Source organism: Caretta caretta, chromosome 6 (genome assembly GCF_965140235.1).
Source record: "Caretta caretta isolate rCarCar2 chromosome 6, rCarCar1.hap1, whole genome shotgun sequence".
Lineage (NCBI taxonomy): Eukaryota > Metazoa > Chordata > Testudines > Cheloniidae > Caretta > Caretta caretta.
Window position 1 is genome coordinate 55,695,900 of NC_134211.1, and position 17,846 is coordinate 55,713,745.

Here is a 17,846-nt window from a genome sequence, read left to right on the forward strand (position 1 = left end):
TTATTAACCTCTTTTGTATCAGGCATCCATTTGAAATTGACCTTGTGTGTCTTGGACTTCAAACACAGGAAATATATTATTTCAGTAGGTGTTTGTTTTAAGCATATGCCATACTACTGGGAGAAGTTAGGTAGTTCTGAATCCTCTGAGATCTATTAGTTACAGGGGGAACAGGATCAGACAAGAGTGAAAGAAACTGCTTTGTTGCAACAGAAAGTCATGAGTCCTATGTAACAAATCATGACTCTCCATTTTGGTAAGACTTGCTATCAGTGACACATTTGTTTGTAGTCAGAATATCTTCAGAGAGCCTAAGTGGTAGGCGTTATTACACGAGGCTTTCACTTTTGAAGACCTCAGTTCAGATCTAAGAAGACCAGCTGTACAGAGTTGAAGGTCAAGAATGAAATGTATTAGTAGTCTCTGTAAGGCTCTAGGACTAGACTTCCTAGGAGTGCAGCAGGTCAACATTAAAGTATACACTGGTGCTGTCTGGGAAGCTTGCACAGAGAGTCTACTTTATTTCTTTGGCATGTACCAAATCTGGTACGTGGCCCCAAAACAGTGCATTGTAAGGTTCATGAAATATGACAAATATGTTGTGTTGATTCAGTGTTGAACATTAATCTGGGTAAAATAAGACCTTTTGCACAGAGAAGAGTAGTGATGTCTTTTATGGTATTCCTGTAGCTGGAAAATTTTTAGCTAGGTTACCTCACTAGTTTTTTTTTGTTTTTTTTTGTTAGAGCTTTAAAACCAATATCAGAATTTCCAGAAGGCAGCTTAAAAGCTTTTGATTTCATGACCTTGAAGATGGAAACATGGGTTGTCAGTACTAAGTTAATGTGTTTTAATTGGTGCAGAAACTGCTTTGCTGACAGTGTTGTAGAATATGTAGTCTTCTAACCTTAATGCCTGGAAAACAGACTCTCCTGACAATTTTTTATCAGGTAATATAGTGGTGCTATCATAGGGATGAAGAAAGTTTTCCATTAGCTGGGAGACAAGGCAATTCAGAACTTTTTCTTGGGGTAAACCTAAACCTAGTCTATAGAAAGAAACCCTACCTAACAAGTCCCCAGGTAGCCTGCCTCCTTGCTGTTAGTTCTTGAATTAAGTGTTGAATTGGGCACTCATTAGGGATGTAAAAGTTTAACTGGTAAGCATCAGTCTTATCGGTTTCGGTTAACAATTAAACTCTGCAGCTGGCTGGAGCCCAGGACTCCACTGCTGCCCCAGGGCCTGGCAGTCGGGAGGGATTCTGGCAGCAGGGGGCTGTGTAAAACATGGGGGTGCTATAGCACATCCCGCACTCCTAGTTCCCTGGTTAAACGTTTAACCGATAAATTTTTAATCGGTTACACAGTGACTTTTTTTAACTGCTGTTTACATCCCAGCACTGATGTTTAGGAGGGTGGGTTTACAAGACTGGGGAGAGAACTGGTGATGCTCCAGAGTAAGTATGGGACATGAACAAGAAAACTTACAGCAGATGGGAATGCAGACAGTTTTTGTACTTTTTGAAGTGAAAAAAGCGATCAGTGACTGGGAAGAGGTTAGGGTGGGGTGGAAGGGAGGAAAAAGGAACTGAGAACATGTTCACTCATCTTTAGTTCAATGCAAGTTAAAGACTACTTGTCTTCAGTACTCTAGAGGTTAATATCTTGATTCTCTTACTGCACTGCATGATGAAAATCTGAGTGGAGTTATTTAACTGGTATTGGTTCCAGTGGGTTTATTTTGGTAAAAGTTTGTGTGATGCACACCTGCTTTCTCAAGGCTGATGAGGTGCCGTCATGTCATGCACCGGATCCAATTAAAACAATCTGGTTGCAGTTTTCTCATTAAGGGATAAAAATAACCTGGGTGTAAAAATGCGAGAGGAGCAAGACATGAGCCAAATCCAATTTTTCATTCCTTGCCTTGCAATTGAATTAATGTGAATGAGACCAGGAACATGAAATTTGAAGGGTGGGAAATAGTCACAGCAACATTCGACACACAATGACTAAAGGTGAAGCATTGCAATCCAAAATAAATGCTCTGGCTTTGGAACCTGAATTCTCACTCAGCAACTTTTTAATTTTTCATCCTGTGCTCAAATAACCTCTTTCTCTGTAATGTCTAATTAGCCAGTGCTGGTATGTTTGGGTTTGATTACCTATACAGAGCTGCAAGTTCAAAATCTCTTGTATTTCTATAGCGCCTTTCATCTTGAACTCAGAACTCTCAAAGCACTTCACAAACTAAATATATTTTGCTTTCATCACCACTGCAGTGCAGCGATATCTGGAGTAAAGGGTGGTAGCTTTTTAATAGCACAGAACAACTCCACGCTACTGTTTAGGATGGCAGTGAAGCATCCTTTTGAAACTTCAAGGTTATTAAAGCAGTTATTTTATTGGAATCTGACCAAGACACCTTGCTTTGATGAAAAATAATAGTCTTTGAGAGTAATCTGCAAGCTTAGTTTTACATCAAACATGAAAGACAGCATCTCCAAACACCATGCTAAGGAATTGGTTTGGTGCTAATTCCAAGCAAGTGAGTTGTCAGGGTTCCTTCCCCATTCTGTACTCTAGGATACAGATGTGGGGACCTGCATGAAAGACCCCGTAAGCTGCTTATTACCAGCTTAGGTTAAAAACTTCCCCAGGGTACAAACTTTGCCTTGTCCTTGAACAGTATGCTGCCACCACCAAGTGTTTTAAACAAAGAACAGGGAAAGAGACCACTTGGAGATGTCTTTCCCCCAAGCCCTACACACTCCCTTTCCTGAGGAGGCTTGAGAATAATATCCTAACCAATTGGTTACAAAATCATCAAAGACCCAAACCCCTGGATCTTGGAACAATAGAAAAATCAGTCAGGTTCTTAAAAGAAGGGTTTTATTTAAAAAAAAAAAAAAAAAAAAAAAAGAGGTAAAAATCATCTCTGTAAAATCAGGATGGAAAATACTTTACAGGGTATTCAGAATCAAAACACAGAGGATCTCCCTCTGGGCAAAACCTTAAAGTTACAGAAAACAGGAATAAACCTCCTTCTTAACACAGGGAAAATTCACATAAAACAAAAGAAACTAATCCGCCTTGCCTGGCTTACCTGTATTGGTTGCAATATTGGAGACTTGGATTAGGATGGGTTGGAGAAGATGGATTTCTGTCTGGCCTCTCTCAGTCCCAAGAGAGAACAAACACGTAAACAAAGAGCACAGAAAAAAGCCTCCTCCTCCCCCAGATTTGAAAGTATCTTGTCCCCTTATTGGTCCTTTGGGTCAGGTGCCAGCAGGTTAGTTGAGCTTCTTAACCCTTTACAGGTAACAGGATGTTGCCTCTGGCCAGGAGGGATTTTATAGCACTGTGCACAGAAAGGTGGTTACCCTTCCCTTTATATTATGACAAGAGCCACCCCATGAATCATCAGTATTGCTTCCTGTTGCACCCTGGCATTTTTTGGATGTCTCCCATTCAAGTACTGACAAGACATATCCCTGCTTAGCTAGTGAACTATGACAATACCCCAGCTTGAGGTAATATGGCTACTATCCGTAATCATCTTAATCGTTTCAGACAATGAATGCTGCTCCTCAGGATTCTTTCAGTACTGCCTACTACAGTGGTATGTCATGTTCTGCTCCTTTTCTCCAGAAAATGGGTGGAACTGGAATTGGAAAAATACATATTTTTCCACAATGTAAATTACTTTATACGGTAATTTGAGCAGACCCAGTATCCCTACGACAATTTCAAGCGTTCTGTAGTGAATGACTGGATGTAATGAACTGTTCAGGAAGGCTGACTGAAAGAAGTTGAATCCAGGATTTCCTGAATTAGGGCAATGCATTCATTGTGTCACTCGGCCACTGGGGGTGAAGTGGGGACTGAAAGGTGGTCTCTCTCTACTAGCATATTTCAAAGAAGCTCAGTCAGGAATAGCAAATGTGTAATACAGTAGAGTTCAAATTTCTGCTGGAAATATGAAAGATTCATTATTTTTTCTCCTACATGTTCTTTTCCAGTCCTTAAAGCTCTTGACTTCTGTCTGGCAAAGGTTGCCCTATACAGGAAAAGCCACAGATGGACTATCTGCATGACAGTCAAGGCATTCCCATTGGGAGGATACATTGTATCTTCATACAGGTAGAGCCCTACATGGATACAAAATTTGTATCTGTATGTGATCCGCAGATATCCACAGGGCTCTAGATATAAAATTTGGATCTGCATCCATCCGCAAACATGGTCTGTGGATATCCATGGCTATAAAGCAGATATCTGCAGACTTTCAGGGCTCTACATGTAGGGAAGTTTCCTAACCTATTTTTAAAAATCTTCAATGATGGGGATTCTACAGAAACTTGTCAGGAATGATCTAGGCATACTTGATCCTCTCTCAACATCTGGACTAGATGACCTCTCGAGATCCTTTCCAGCCATACATTTCTATTGTTCTATGATAACCATCTTTTTTTACTCTTCTATTTCTCAGTAGACAGTACTACAAGCTTCATCTGCTCTGAGGTTTGTTTCAGAGCATATGGTTTATCTTTTGTCATTGTGTTTGCCATTTATATCATTTTCCTTAAGGTAAAATCTAAGTAAACTTACTATTTTATGTGGTGTATTCTGAAATACAATAGTTAACAATTCTATAGAGCCTTCAGTCCTGAAGAATCTTTGTGTTTTAAGAAATACAAAATCACTACACCTATATCTGAAACTCAGGTTGCCTCTAATGGTTCAGAGCAACATCAAACAAAAAGTAAGGCAGGAACTGAGGAGTTTGGTGTTGAGCTAAACTGATAGAAGGAATTTAGGATGTAATTCCTCAAACTGAAATGTAGCTATGACAACAGGATCATTAATGACTACAAGTGATCAGGACCATCTCATCCAAAATACACCACCTCTACCAGCCCTGTGCCCCAAAAACCAGTGGAAACACTGGTTCAGTGAAGATTCAAAGAGAAGAGTACCACCTCTTGAATTATCAAAGCTATTCTGGGGCACCCAAACCAGGCTGGTCCTTTGTGGGAGTTTGGTGTCTTTTAGTTCTGAGCCAGTATAACTGCATATTAAAGAAATGTTCACAGTTTCCTTTTGTTTTGTACTGCAGCTGGGATAAGTTAAAATAAACTTTCATGGGAAAGCCGCTGATTAAAGTGCTACAGACACTGACACCTCAAAGCGGAAAAGCCAGCTGATGTGCTAGGCGTGACGACAAAGTAACATGACCTGGAATTTAAATGTAATATCCGATGTGCTCCATTCACAGTCTTTTCATTTCCTTAAACTGTCAGAGCCCTGTTGGCTGGAGGAGGATTCTCCACATGGACCTATCGACAAGGCTACGATGTCAGTATTCCTGTTTACAGCCCTCTGTCTGCAGAGGTGGAGCTGCCAGAAAGGCGACCAGGGTAAGCTGATCCTGGTGAATTGAACTGTTTGCATTCACTAACTTGTTAAATATGTGTGGTGTTAGCATCTAGATGTAACTTCAGACTTGCTTATGGCACTGGGCAGGTTTGTAAGAAATGGTGATAACGGAAGTGTTGTTATAGGTTTGTGTGTATAAATCGATGGTACACGCACATCTTGAATACTGTGTGCAGATGTGGTCGCACCATCTCAAAAAAGATATATTGGAAAAGGTTCAGAAAAGGGCAACAAAAATTATTAGGGGTATGGAACGGCTGCTGTATGAGGAGAGATTAATCAGGCTGGGACTTTTCAGCTTGGAAAAGACACGACTAAGGGGGGATATGATAGAGGTCTATGATAAAATCATGACTGGTGTGGAGAAAGTAAATAAGGAAGTGTTATTTACTCCTTCTCTTAACACAAGAACTAGGGGTCACCAAATGAAATTAATAGGCAGCAGGTTTCAAACAAACAAAAAGACGTATTTTTTCACACAATGCACACTCAACCTGTGGAACTCTTTGCCAGAGGATGTTGTGAAGGCCAAGACGATAACAGGGTTCAAAAAAGAACTAGATAAATTCATGGAAGATAGGTCCATCAATGGCTATTGGCCAGGATGAGCAGGGATGGTGTCCCTAGCCTCTGTTTGCCAGAAGCTGGGAATGGGCAACAGGGGCTGGATCACTTGATGATTACCTATTCTGTTCATTCCCTCTGGGGCACCTGGCATTGGCCACTGTTGGAAGACAGGATACTGGGCTAGATGGACCTTTGGTCTGATCTGATTCTTATGTGCTGGGGATTGGTGGGAGGGATTGCTGTTAGAATATAGGCATGTTCCCTCACCAGTGGCTGTCTGAGACCTATGTAGGTGATACTTACATGGAATGAAGCATAATTCCTTTTGGCTGGCCCCACTCCAGAGATTGCAGTGGTGGTCATCTTCAAATGGGCGTGTTTCTAGTGGAGTTGTGCTGGGATTAAAAATATATAATCATTGTTGATAAAATTTTCAGGCGACATAAAGACTGGAGAAATGGTAAATAATGAGGGTAGAGCAGTTATTCAGAGAAATATGGATTGCCTGGTAAGCTGGGCCTATTCAAACAAAATGTTTTCATACAGCCAAATGCAAGATTATACATCTAGGAACAAAGAATGTATGCCATACATACAGAATGGGGGACTATATCTTGGAAAGCGGTGACTCTGAACAGGATTTAGTGGACAAACAATTCAACATAAGCTTCCATTGCAATGCTGTGGCAAAAAAGGAGGGGAAATGCAGCCTTGGGTGTATAAAAGGGGAATAGTGAGTAGGAGTAGGGAGGGATTTTACTTCTGTATATGGCATTGTTGAGACTGATAATTGGAATACTGTGTCCAATTCTGGTGGTCCACATTTTAAAAAGACGTTAAACTTGGTGAGGGTGCATAAAAGACACAAATAATTAGAAGGCTAGAAAAAGTGACGCACTTAAAGAGCTCATTCTGTTTAGTAGATCAGCAAGAGAGTTGATTAGTATTTGGGTACTTTGAGGAGAAAATACTGGATACTAATGGGCTCCTTTAATTTATTGGAGAAAGGCATAACAAGAACCAATGGTTGGAAGTTAAAGCCAGACAATTTCAAATTAAAAATAAAACACACATTTTAAAGTGAGGGTATTAACCCGTTGGAACAGACAACCAAGGAAAGTGGTGGATTCTTCATCTCTTGATGTCTCCAAATTAAGACTGGTTGCCTTTTTGGAATATCTATTTTAGTCAAATACAAATTATTGGGCTCAGTACAGGAGTAACTGGGTGAAATCCTTTGGCCTGTAATGTACAAAAGGTCAGACTAGATGATTTAACTGTCCTTTTTGGCCTTAAAATCTATTAATCTGATTTTTTTTTAATATTGGTGTTCATAATACCTTTTATCTGAGCAGCCGAAAGCACTCAACTATGAAGCCTTACTTACCTGTTTAATAGATGAGTAAACTGAGGCAGTAAACTCAAGTGACTTGTTCACATGTCACAGCAAAACAGATACAGAGCCATGAATATAACCCAGTCCTTTGTGTGATGATCACTCCCTTCACATATGAAATATCTGCTACATCGGGCAATGCTAACAATGATGCATTTTTAACCTGCATATCCTGGGTACTTGAGGCAGCACCCAAGTGGTTAAAGGGATGCTGTCAACTTCAGATCAGAAATTTACCTGGAGTGGCAGTACTCTATGCCTACTCTTCTGCTGACAATGTCAGTGTTTTTACTGTTGTCTTTTGAGGGCTGTAAACCTGAATTATTTTGAATTTCAGGTCACAAACACTAAGGTAAACGACCACTGCTCAGGGTTGTCCTGCAATCTTCATGTACGTGTTTTTCTCTTAACGTGTCTGCTTCAAATATTCTTGTATATGAACAATGCAGTGACACTTAAGTGAATCCAAGTTGGCATTTGATAAATTGTTACCTTAAGCACAGAGGGAAAGAACATCATGTTCCCATATTGGAAACAAAATGCATCTGGTAGACCTCATCATCTATGGTTTCTCTCTTTAGTACAGACTTCTTCATAGTTCATGTCCACATGATCAGCCAGGTGGCGTGGCTGGTTGCAGTGCACCAGAGAACAGATGTGTATCTGGGAGCAAGTGCCTCAGTCACCGATTTAGTGAATATTTTGGAATCACCATGTATCATTGCACACTGATACTTATTGGCAGAGGTTGTTGGCTACAGCTTGGGTAGAGTGCCATCTGGTGGTCAATCATCATTAATGTAAGTTTAAAAACAATTGGTCACATGAATTTTATTTTTCTTTTGTGGTGGCAGTGGGGGAAAAATGACAAAAGAAAGCCAGTCAAAATTCAATCATAGGTTGGTAGATACAATTATATACCATTATTCTAAACTATCAGGCTTGGTATACATTAGGATTTTACATCCATTTATAGTAAGACTTGGATCACAGGGTTTTAGTGTCATGGGATGTTAAGTGTTATGCCAGAATTTTGGTATTAAAGCATAAAAATGATCGACCTTATGCAATTTCAGGCTGGCCATTGCCATTATTAGCACTTACCAACAGCTGTGCTGGCTTGTAAGGTAAATTTTATTTTTGTTTCATTTAAAGAGCTGAATTGAGAGTTTGATTTAGTTTCTTTATAGTTTAGTTCCTAAAACAGAGTTTTACATTCAGTGATGCCAGGAGTAAATATTCCAGCAAGCCTCTGCAAGTTACAAAAATAGCATTACAAAGAAAAAAGTTCATGTAACTCAACTGTCTAATTGGAGCAGCCAAAACTGCTGGTGTGGAGATGGTAAGGTGGGTAGGTAGGGCAGAGTTCAGCTTTATAAAGTGTGCTTCAGAGCTGTATAGTGTTTTTTTTTTTTTTTAAGCCAGCCATCAAGTGGAGGGAAATTGGAATCCTAAATAGAGGCCTCATATTTCCTGAGTTTTCTGGGCAGCGTGGGGGAAGGCACATACTGTGTATTTCCTTGCATCAGACATAGTGGAGTAGTCCGTGTTAACTGATTTTTTTAAATGAAGGATCAGAATAAATTTTAGCACTGTGTTTTTGGTGCAGTGTGCTGTACTCCTGCATGAATGAGCTGCACAGCTTAAAGCCATGAACAGCTAAATTGGGACTATATCCCTGCATTTTTGACCTCAGCTGTTAAAGAACATTTTTGAATATGTTGGTATTAAAATAAGTTATTTAGCATGTTAGCAATTTACATTATAAATATAAATTTGTTAGTCTCAGCAGAGGTCAATGGCTGAATGGGCCCATGATGCTAAACTCTGACTTCTATCCTATAAGTGGTCCTACCAGGATAACACAAAGGCACAAGACTGAGTCAGTGAGGAGAACTTGTCTAACTACTGCCCTTACTATATCTATTTCTGTGGATCAACATAGGGTGCCAGGGCTGTCAGCACTTTTCACCCATACAAAATTAACTAAAATGCTTACAAGCAGAAGAACCTAGCATCAGTCATCCTAAGTGTTCTAGGTTCTTTATAATAAAACAGTAACATTATGTAAAAATATAACCAAGTGAACACATAGTGCAATAGTCTTACATCAGAGGCTTTCTCAGTATGTTGCAAAGTTATTTTTGTTTCAGTTTATGAAACAGATGAAGAGTACACTTTTCAAGACATAAAATTTACAATAATCTGTACATCACTCTGAGCTGCTTATCTCTTACTTCCTGTTGTCCATGCAATTATAATTAAATCTGGCCAAATCTTAATTATGCTGTATCAGTTAATAACTCCTTCCAACTCTCATCCTGTTCTCTTCCCAAACGTTGGAGGGGAAAAAGCTAAAGTTTTGTGGTGTGTCAAACCGGTAAGTAAATCTGGACTTCGTTGTGCCAAGATAGAAGGAAATGCGTTCCAGAATTTTTAGAGAAAACTCCTGGAAATGTCAGGTCACCTTGGTTCCACTTTTCAGTCCTCGTAGGTACTTCATCCTGTCATCCCAAATGGCTCTTCACCCAGAATACCGTTCTGACTTGGAGGCTCTTCAGGCTGAGAACGGAGAGTCTGTGCTGATCCTGGACAAGTGCACAAATCTGTCAGAGGGAGTTCCTTCTGTTCGTAAACGTTGTCACAAGAACCAGGTCTTTGATTACCCTCAGGTGCTTCAGGTAAGGCTGCTTAACCTGCATAGCCCCACAGACCCAATGATGCTTAACTTAGCAGAGAGTTTTTGTTTCGTTTATATAGCACGCTTCCTTAATTTTCAGTGAAATTGCTGGAAGAATTTGAAAATGAAAAGTCCATTTAATTAAACTGAGTGTTGTATACTTAAAGTAAATTATATTCTAATTTACAGTTAAATATTCATTGAACTTGAAGGACCAAAAGTGTGTTATGAACTTGAAGGGATTAAAGGGGTTGGCAGTTCAGTGTTTGAAAAACAATACCACACAGTGCCCTGTGTACCCATGACAAAGTGAGAAGATTTGACAGCATGCAGCTATGGAAACATCTAGGAGAAATGTGTTTGATGGCCTTGGCCCAACTTCCAGAGGGCTTTTGGTGTGTCAATGAAGATAAAACCAGATAAGCTTTCTCAGACTCTTGTTTTCTGGCAAGCCCCGAAAACAGAGTAGAAGTACTTTAGCATGCAGTGTGGTAAAGCCAACTATACCTTTGGCCAGTTGGGGAATATTCCAATGTACTCCATCTCTGGCCCCCAGCATGTAATCCATCTTTGAACTTCAACAAATTACGATAAAACAACAAATGCACAGTAGAAAAACAAATTTTCCTCCAGTTTTATGTTTTGTTGGAAAGATGTTTAAACTTCCAAGTGGAGGAGGGTGAGAGGAAGGGAAGAGTTCTGATTTGTAAACCTTTATCCAGAAGAAAAAATGATTTCTCTTTACTTTGCTTCTTTAATGTAGACTGTATCATTCAAGGATAGCAGGTGAGGGATATAATATTTTTAACTTGAGAGCTGACACATGCAGAGATTGTTAAAATACTTTCCCTTGCAGAGCCCTGCATCTCCCTTTGGAATGTCTGGCTGATAACAGCAATGATACGAGGAGATATATTTATAGTAACTTTTGTCTAGACAGAAAAAATGGTTATCTGGGCAGATGGGCATGTGTGTCCACATCTGGGGCTCTTTTCTTATTTACCCAGACCTGCCCAGAGTCTTCCACCTGCTGCCTTGTGATCTATCGAGTAGGTGTTTTAAAATGTGTTTTGCTCCTTTTTCCTCCACCCTCCCCAAAGCAGTCTGAGATTTGATCCCAGCACATCCTTTCCTGCACTCCCTTTACTGTCATCTTATTAAACAGACTCCTGGGTTGCTAATGCATCCTGTTTTGCAATCTTCTCTTGGCTGAGATTTTAGGACAGCTCAGCAGTGTCCTGATATGAACGTAGGTTTCACAGCTTTGTTGGGAAGCAAGTGAGGGGACAGCAAAGACTTTTAATTCCAAGTTCTCATATTTAACTGCCCCGCTACAGAAAGCAAATTGGATGCCATGAATAGTCTCATATGAATATTGTACCATTGTACAAGGCACTGGTGAGACCTCATCTGAAATTCTGTGCATTTCTGGTCACCTGTGTTCAAGAAAGAAGACTTCAAACTGGAACAGGTGCAGAGAAGGGCGACTAGGATGACAGAGGAATGGAGAACCTACCTTACAAGAGGAGTCTTAAGGAGCTTGGTTTGTTCAGCCTAACAAAGTGAAGGCTGAAGGGAGATCTGATTGCCCTCTATAAATACAAGAGAGGGATAAACACCAGGGAGGGAGAGGAGTTACTCAGGTTAAGGGTCAATGTTGACACAAGAACAAGTGGATATAAGCTGGCCACCAACAAGTTCAGGCTCGAAATTAGACACCGGTTTCTAACCATCAGAAGAGTGAAGTTCTGGACCAGCCTTCCAAGGCAAGTTGTGGGAGCAAAAAACCTAGCTTGTTTCAAGACTGAGCTTGATAAATTTATGGAGGGAATGGTATGGTGAAGTTGCCTACAGTGGCTCATGGCCCATCCACAACTATTAGCAAATATCTCCAATAGGAGAGATGTGACACTAGATGGAGAAGGCTTTGAATTAATATAGAGAATTCTTTCCTGTGTGTCTGGTGGGTGGTCTTGCCCACATGCTCATGGTCTAACTGACTGGAATATTTGGTATTGGAAAAGAATTTTCCTCCGGGTCAGATTGGCAGAGACCCTGGGTTTTTTGCCTTCCTCTGCAATGTGGGGCACAGGTCACTTGCTGCTTTGAATTAGAGTAAGTGGTGGATTCTCTGTAACTTGAAGCCTTTAATCAAGATTTGAGGACTTCAGTAGCTCAGCCCAAAGTTATGGGCCTATTACAGGAGCGGATGAGTGCGGTTCTGTGTCCTGTGATGTGCAAGAGGTCCGACTAGACGATCATGATGGTTTCTTCTGGCCTTAAAGTCCATATGCCTCTTCACATACCGTGTTCTTTCTGTTGTCTTGGGCTCTTGGTTAATAGATTCACTAGATCCTTTCTTAATAAATAAATAAATAAATAAATAAATCTATAAACAATTTTTGAGTGACTTTTTTGGAACTAGAGAAAGCTTCCAGACTGACAGCCCCGGGGAACAAAGTCCTGTTAGTGCAGTATTAATACAATAGCAGCAGCAGCTCAAGCTTCACCAGTGCTGCCTAGCCAATGTACCTCACCCCTGCCCTGCAAAGGCCACTTATAAGGTGAAAGAATATTTCAGCCTTCATGTCCCACTTGGTTCTCGGTTTCTCTGCTTTTGTTGCCCACCAACTTGTCAATTAATGCCAATGGGAATGGTGGTTTCTGTGGATACTGTCTTCTGGAAGCTGGATTGTAAACAGAAAACTTACTAATATCCTGAGCTAGTTTTGAACCAGTGACCTAGAGGTGAAAAATCTTTGTCTCACTCCAGTCCCTAACCAGTTCCTCAGCAAAAATAACTGATGTTTGTTTAACGAACAGCGTTATATAGTACTATTTTTTTCTAATGCATATATCAACACAGGGCAAATTGTTTCTCAGAGTGTCTCCACTGACATTCCAGAGCATTTATATATTGTATCAGCTGAATAACCATGATTAAGGCTTCAATTTTGTCATGGTATTTTTAGTAAAAGTCATGGACAGGTCACGGACAATAAACAAAAATTTACCGAAGCCGTGACCTGTCCCTGACTTTTAGTAAAAACATCCCTGACAAAATGGGGAGGGAGGAGGGTCCAGCACCCTGCCCCGCTGCATGAAGTGGCTGGGAGTTGTGGCTCCCCACCCCGACCCAGTTGCTGGGAGCTGTGTGGGGATCCCCCACTCCCCTGAAGGGCTGAGAGCTGTGGGGGGGCCCCCGCTGCCTGTGGCAGCTGGGCTGCTGCGGGAGGGTCTCCTGCTGCCAGCTGTTGCTGGGCTGCTGGGGTGCCCCAATATCATGGAGGTTTCTGGAAGTCATGGATTCCGTGATGTCTGCGACCTCCATGACATAATCGGAGCCGTAATCATGATCATAGTCAGCCATTAAGATGTTAGATTTGTAAAGGGTTTGGCATTCTTTTGTCTTTCCTGATGGATTAAACTTCTGACATGAGGTCACTAAAACACAAGATGGAAAAGTCCTATTAGTTCATCCAGTCCTCATTTTTCACCTTACACCCAGTGGAGAATAAAGTTGCACATTTATTTTGAATCCGATGATAACTCAGAACATGATGATGGCAGAGAGCAAACTTGAGTGGTGATTTCATTAAACCTGTATGTTCAGAGGGGAACGAATGTATAAATTAAAGGGATGTAATATTTGTTCCCTTTTTCATCTTCGTTTTCTGGTTGCTATTCACTGACAGGAAGCCACATTCTGCATTGTTCTGCGTGGTGCTCGCTTGGGACAAGCTGTGCTAAGTGATGTACTTCAGGCTGGCTGTGTCCCTGTTGTTATTGCTGACTCCTATATTTTGCCTTTCTCTGAAGTTCTGGACTGGAAGAGGTTCGTACTTATTGGTTTGCACCCTCCGTAAATTCAAACCACTTGAAACCTCACAACCTAGAAGTGAAGGAACAGAATATGCAGGGGGCTGCATTGAGAATGCTGAAAACAGGGCAGTTGAAGTCCACCCTATGGATGTATTCAAGCATAGGAAGTAATGGAGCAGGAAAATGAGGGGACAAAAGGAGGGTGGTGAGCAGCACAGACTATCCAGTTCTTGGCATTGGATTTCCTGTTTCTTGCAGCTCACGATATTCATCTATAGAACAAAAATTATTGGCCTTTTCACACTTGTATTTGCACGCAAGCTGTTTAAATTCACTTCTAGCAGTTTACACCTCCCAAACCCCTGTGAGGCAAAGAAGTATCCCCATTTTACAGGTGTGAGTAACTGAGTCACAGCAGAGATTTTGTATACATACAAATGTACGCACTTAACACTCTTTTCCCCTAAATGATTTATTCAGAATTACACCAAGTCGTTGATAGAGCTGGAATTAGAACACAGGAATTCTTGGCTCCCAGTCCATACTTAATTCATTAGACCACACTCCTCTATGTAGCCACTTGCAGCTGCTCTTCTGCAAATGCACCCCACAGAGTTTTTGGGTATTTCCTTTAAGCTGAGCAGCTGGAGTCACGAAGAAATTTCCCAGTGGTCTAGTATTGAATAATTAATTGCATTACAGGGGCTTATGCTTTCCTCTGAAACCTCTAGAGCTTAGCACGTTATGATACCAGTTTACATGGACTATTGGTATGTTCTCATACGGCATTTTTATACTTTTTTCCCTTCACTTTTTTGCATTTAGAGCCTCTGTTGTGATACCTGAAGAAAAGATGCCTGAAATGTACAGCATTCTGCAAAGCATTCCCCAGCGGCAGATTGAGGAGATGCAAAGACAGGTAAAATAGCCTGAATATAGCATTTAAATCTATACATGAGTTCATATGTGTCTACTGCTTGTGTATGTGTGTGAAGTGTGGTTGGGAGTAGAAGCATTCTGCATACTCTCATATTATTAAAGTTCAGTTCATTCAGCTTGCTGATTTTTTGCACTAAAAATACAATAACTAACATTTATATAATGCTCAGAATACTTAAATACTGAATATGCAAAGATAATTTTATCCATCTCTGGCACAACTAAATCTGCTGGAGAGCAGCTGTTTAACAGTACTACAGTGTAGTTTAGGTCAGGAATTTAAGAACACTGCATATGATTGCAATTGTAGAAGAACGCTTGAGTAGGCAGAATTCAGTTACCCACACTGGAATTTCTCCGGCATGCTATGTTAACATCTATACTCTTGTGAAAGATGGTATGGGATCTTCAGTGCCCACAATGGTCAGGGTCTCCCGAACATGGACTGCGTAAATACTGTGAAAAGTAAAACTGAGGTCCAGACCACCTGTTCATTAAAGATCCCATGGTACTTTCCACAAGAGCAGGGGTGCTTACCCCAGTAGCTGGCCAAATTCCACTGTAAGTAATTTCACTTTACTCTGTGTTCTCCCTGCTTTCTCAGTACAGAGTGATGATCAAATTCCTGCAGAGTTCAGTTTTATTCCTCTTCTCTTGCAAGTTAAGAAAAAAAGAAAAGGAGTACTTGTGGCACCTTAGAGACGAATAAATTTATTTGAGCATAAGTTTTCGTGAGCTACAGCTCACTTCATCGGATGCATTCAGTGGAAAATACAGTGGGGAGATTTATGTACACAGAGAACATGAAACAGTGGGTGTTACCAAATGCACTGTAAGGAGAGTGATCACTTAAGATGAGCTAATACCATTACAGTGTGTATGGTAACACCCATTGTTTCATGTTTTCTGTGTATATAAATCTCCCCACTGTATTTTCCACTGAATGCATCCGATGAAGTGAGCTGTAGCTCTCGAAAGCTTATGCTCAAATAAAGTTGTTAGTCTCTAAGGTGCCACAAGTACTCCTTTTCTTTTTGCGAATACAGACTAACACGGCTGCTACTCTGAAACAAGTTAAGACAAGTTTCTGATAAAACCACAGTGCAAATTTGTAGCTTCCTGCTCAACCATCGCTAAATTCATTGAAGTGAGAGAGTCATGAATTCTGCTGACCCTACATATGTCCAGATCTATAAATATACTTCGAAATCTTTGGATGAAAGGTGGTAGTTAAATGCAAAATGCTTTATGTACGTTAATTACACAAGCTCATCTCTGTAAGATAGATGTTATACCTGTTTTACCAGGGGAAAACAGAGGCATAGAGAGGTTGTGATTCATATAAGGTCATGGAATGAATTGAGCGGAGCCAGGAATATAATCAACTCAGTTTTCAGTTCAGTCCAGTAGATGATATTGCCTGTTTGGCACAGATTGTTAGTGTCCATAATACCAGATACTTACTCTGACCTGAGCATTCTCATGCAGGTGTGTGTGTCAGTGACTCAGCTGAGCAGATCAATAAAATTGTTGGCTGTAGGCAGATTGTGGTAAAGTGGCTGAGCATCTTGGAGAGGACTTTGGCTATAAAATTAACATGTACAGTAGGGTTCAAACATAACATTGTTTGCATGGTGTTTTGAATATGTAAAGTAGAATTACATTTTGGAGGCATTGGGAAAGAAGGATATTTGCATTTCACAAATACGTTTATGTAAGGTGTTTCTGTCACCCTTGTCATTGAGTGCCTCACAGTTATTGATGTATTTAGTCTTACACCACCACTGTGGGTAGAGAAGTACTGTTATCCCTCTTTCACAGATGGAGAACTAAGGGACTTGTTTAAAGTCATATAGGATTTCTGTGGCAGAGCAGGAATTGAACCCAGGCCTCTGGAGTCCCAAGTTATAAGCTTAGCCACAAGGCCATCCTTCCTCCCTCATGATACTTGTAAATATCAAGGAGAGGAGAAAATGTTTGTGGTCCAAGAGGTATAAGTAGGAGTAAGGAGATGAAATTCAGAAATAGGAAATTTAAGATAAATATCAGAAAATATTCCTTATGGTGAGATTTTTAATATGTGGAATAGTCTCTCCAAGTAATAGAAGTCCCATTGTTCAAGTCACTTGTAACTACACAGTGCTGGAAGCTATACTATATGTAGGGCCTTACTAAATTCACGGCTGTGAAAAACTTGTCATGGACCGTAAAATAAGCACTCCCCTATGAAATCTAGCTATTGGAGGGGAGTGGGAGGGGTAGGGCTGGGGGCAGCCAAGCCAGGGGCTCCTACTGTTCCCCAGGCTCCAGCTGCTAGTCCCCAGGCTGGGGAGGAATGGGACTTACTCTTACCCTGCACAGTTGCTCTCGGGGGGAGGGGAGTGAGACCCACCTCTGGGTACCTCCCCCTGCTGCAGGAAGCTCCACAGCTGGGCTCACAGAAGTGAGGGTGGCAATCCCATGACCCCCTCTACAACAGCTATGCGCCCCCACCTCCACCCCCCACAACCCTCTTTTAGGTCAGGACCCCCATGATTACAACACTGAAATTTCAGATGTAAGCATCTGAAAATGTGAAATTGACTAATTTTCAAATCCTATGGCCATGAAATTGACCAGAATGGACCATGAATTTGATAGGGCCCTAACTATATGGATCCATTCTGCATGTCCTGGTGGAAAGAATAGACTAGACAACTTAATCTTCCATTTCCTTCATGTCTAATTTCTATGACTAGTTTAACTTTCCTTGTATGCAGAACAGAAGCCTTTGCAAGTATCACAGCAGCCAACAGAGGTTTCCATTCCCTTTTTTCACCCCACTCCAGTTAATTACTATGGCTGTGTTATCTTGAGGTCAACTGCCAGAGATTTGTACATATTCACAACTCTAATAGGTGCTAAAAACAGCACCTATTAGAGTTGTTAATATGTACACATGCCTCTATATACGTATGAAATCTTTGCCAGCTACTTTGAATTAAAATATATTTTAAAAAAAAGTTCC

The 17,846-nt window shown here is 40.8% G+C and overlaps 1 protein-coding gene across 2 annotated transcripts in view; it reads left to right on the forward strand.

Annotated features, from left to right (window-relative positions):
* The window catches only part of EXT2 (exostosin glycosyltransferase 2), a 95,944-nt gene that overhangs the window by 7,670 nt on the left and 70,428 nt on the right, over positions 1-17,846 (forward strand). For both annotated transcript variants that reach the window (XM_075129540.1, XM_048853907.2), the window contains exons 4-7: positions 5,300-5,416; positions 9,884-10,079; positions 13,774-13,913; positions 14,726-14,819. In XM_075129540.1, coding sequence (XP_074985641.1) covers positions 5,300-5,416; positions 9,884-10,079; positions 13,774-13,913; positions 14,726-14,819 — 547 coding nt within the window. The remainder of the gene's footprint in view (positions 1-5,299; positions 5,417-9,883; positions 10,080-13,773; positions 13,914-14,725; positions 14,820-17,846) is intronic.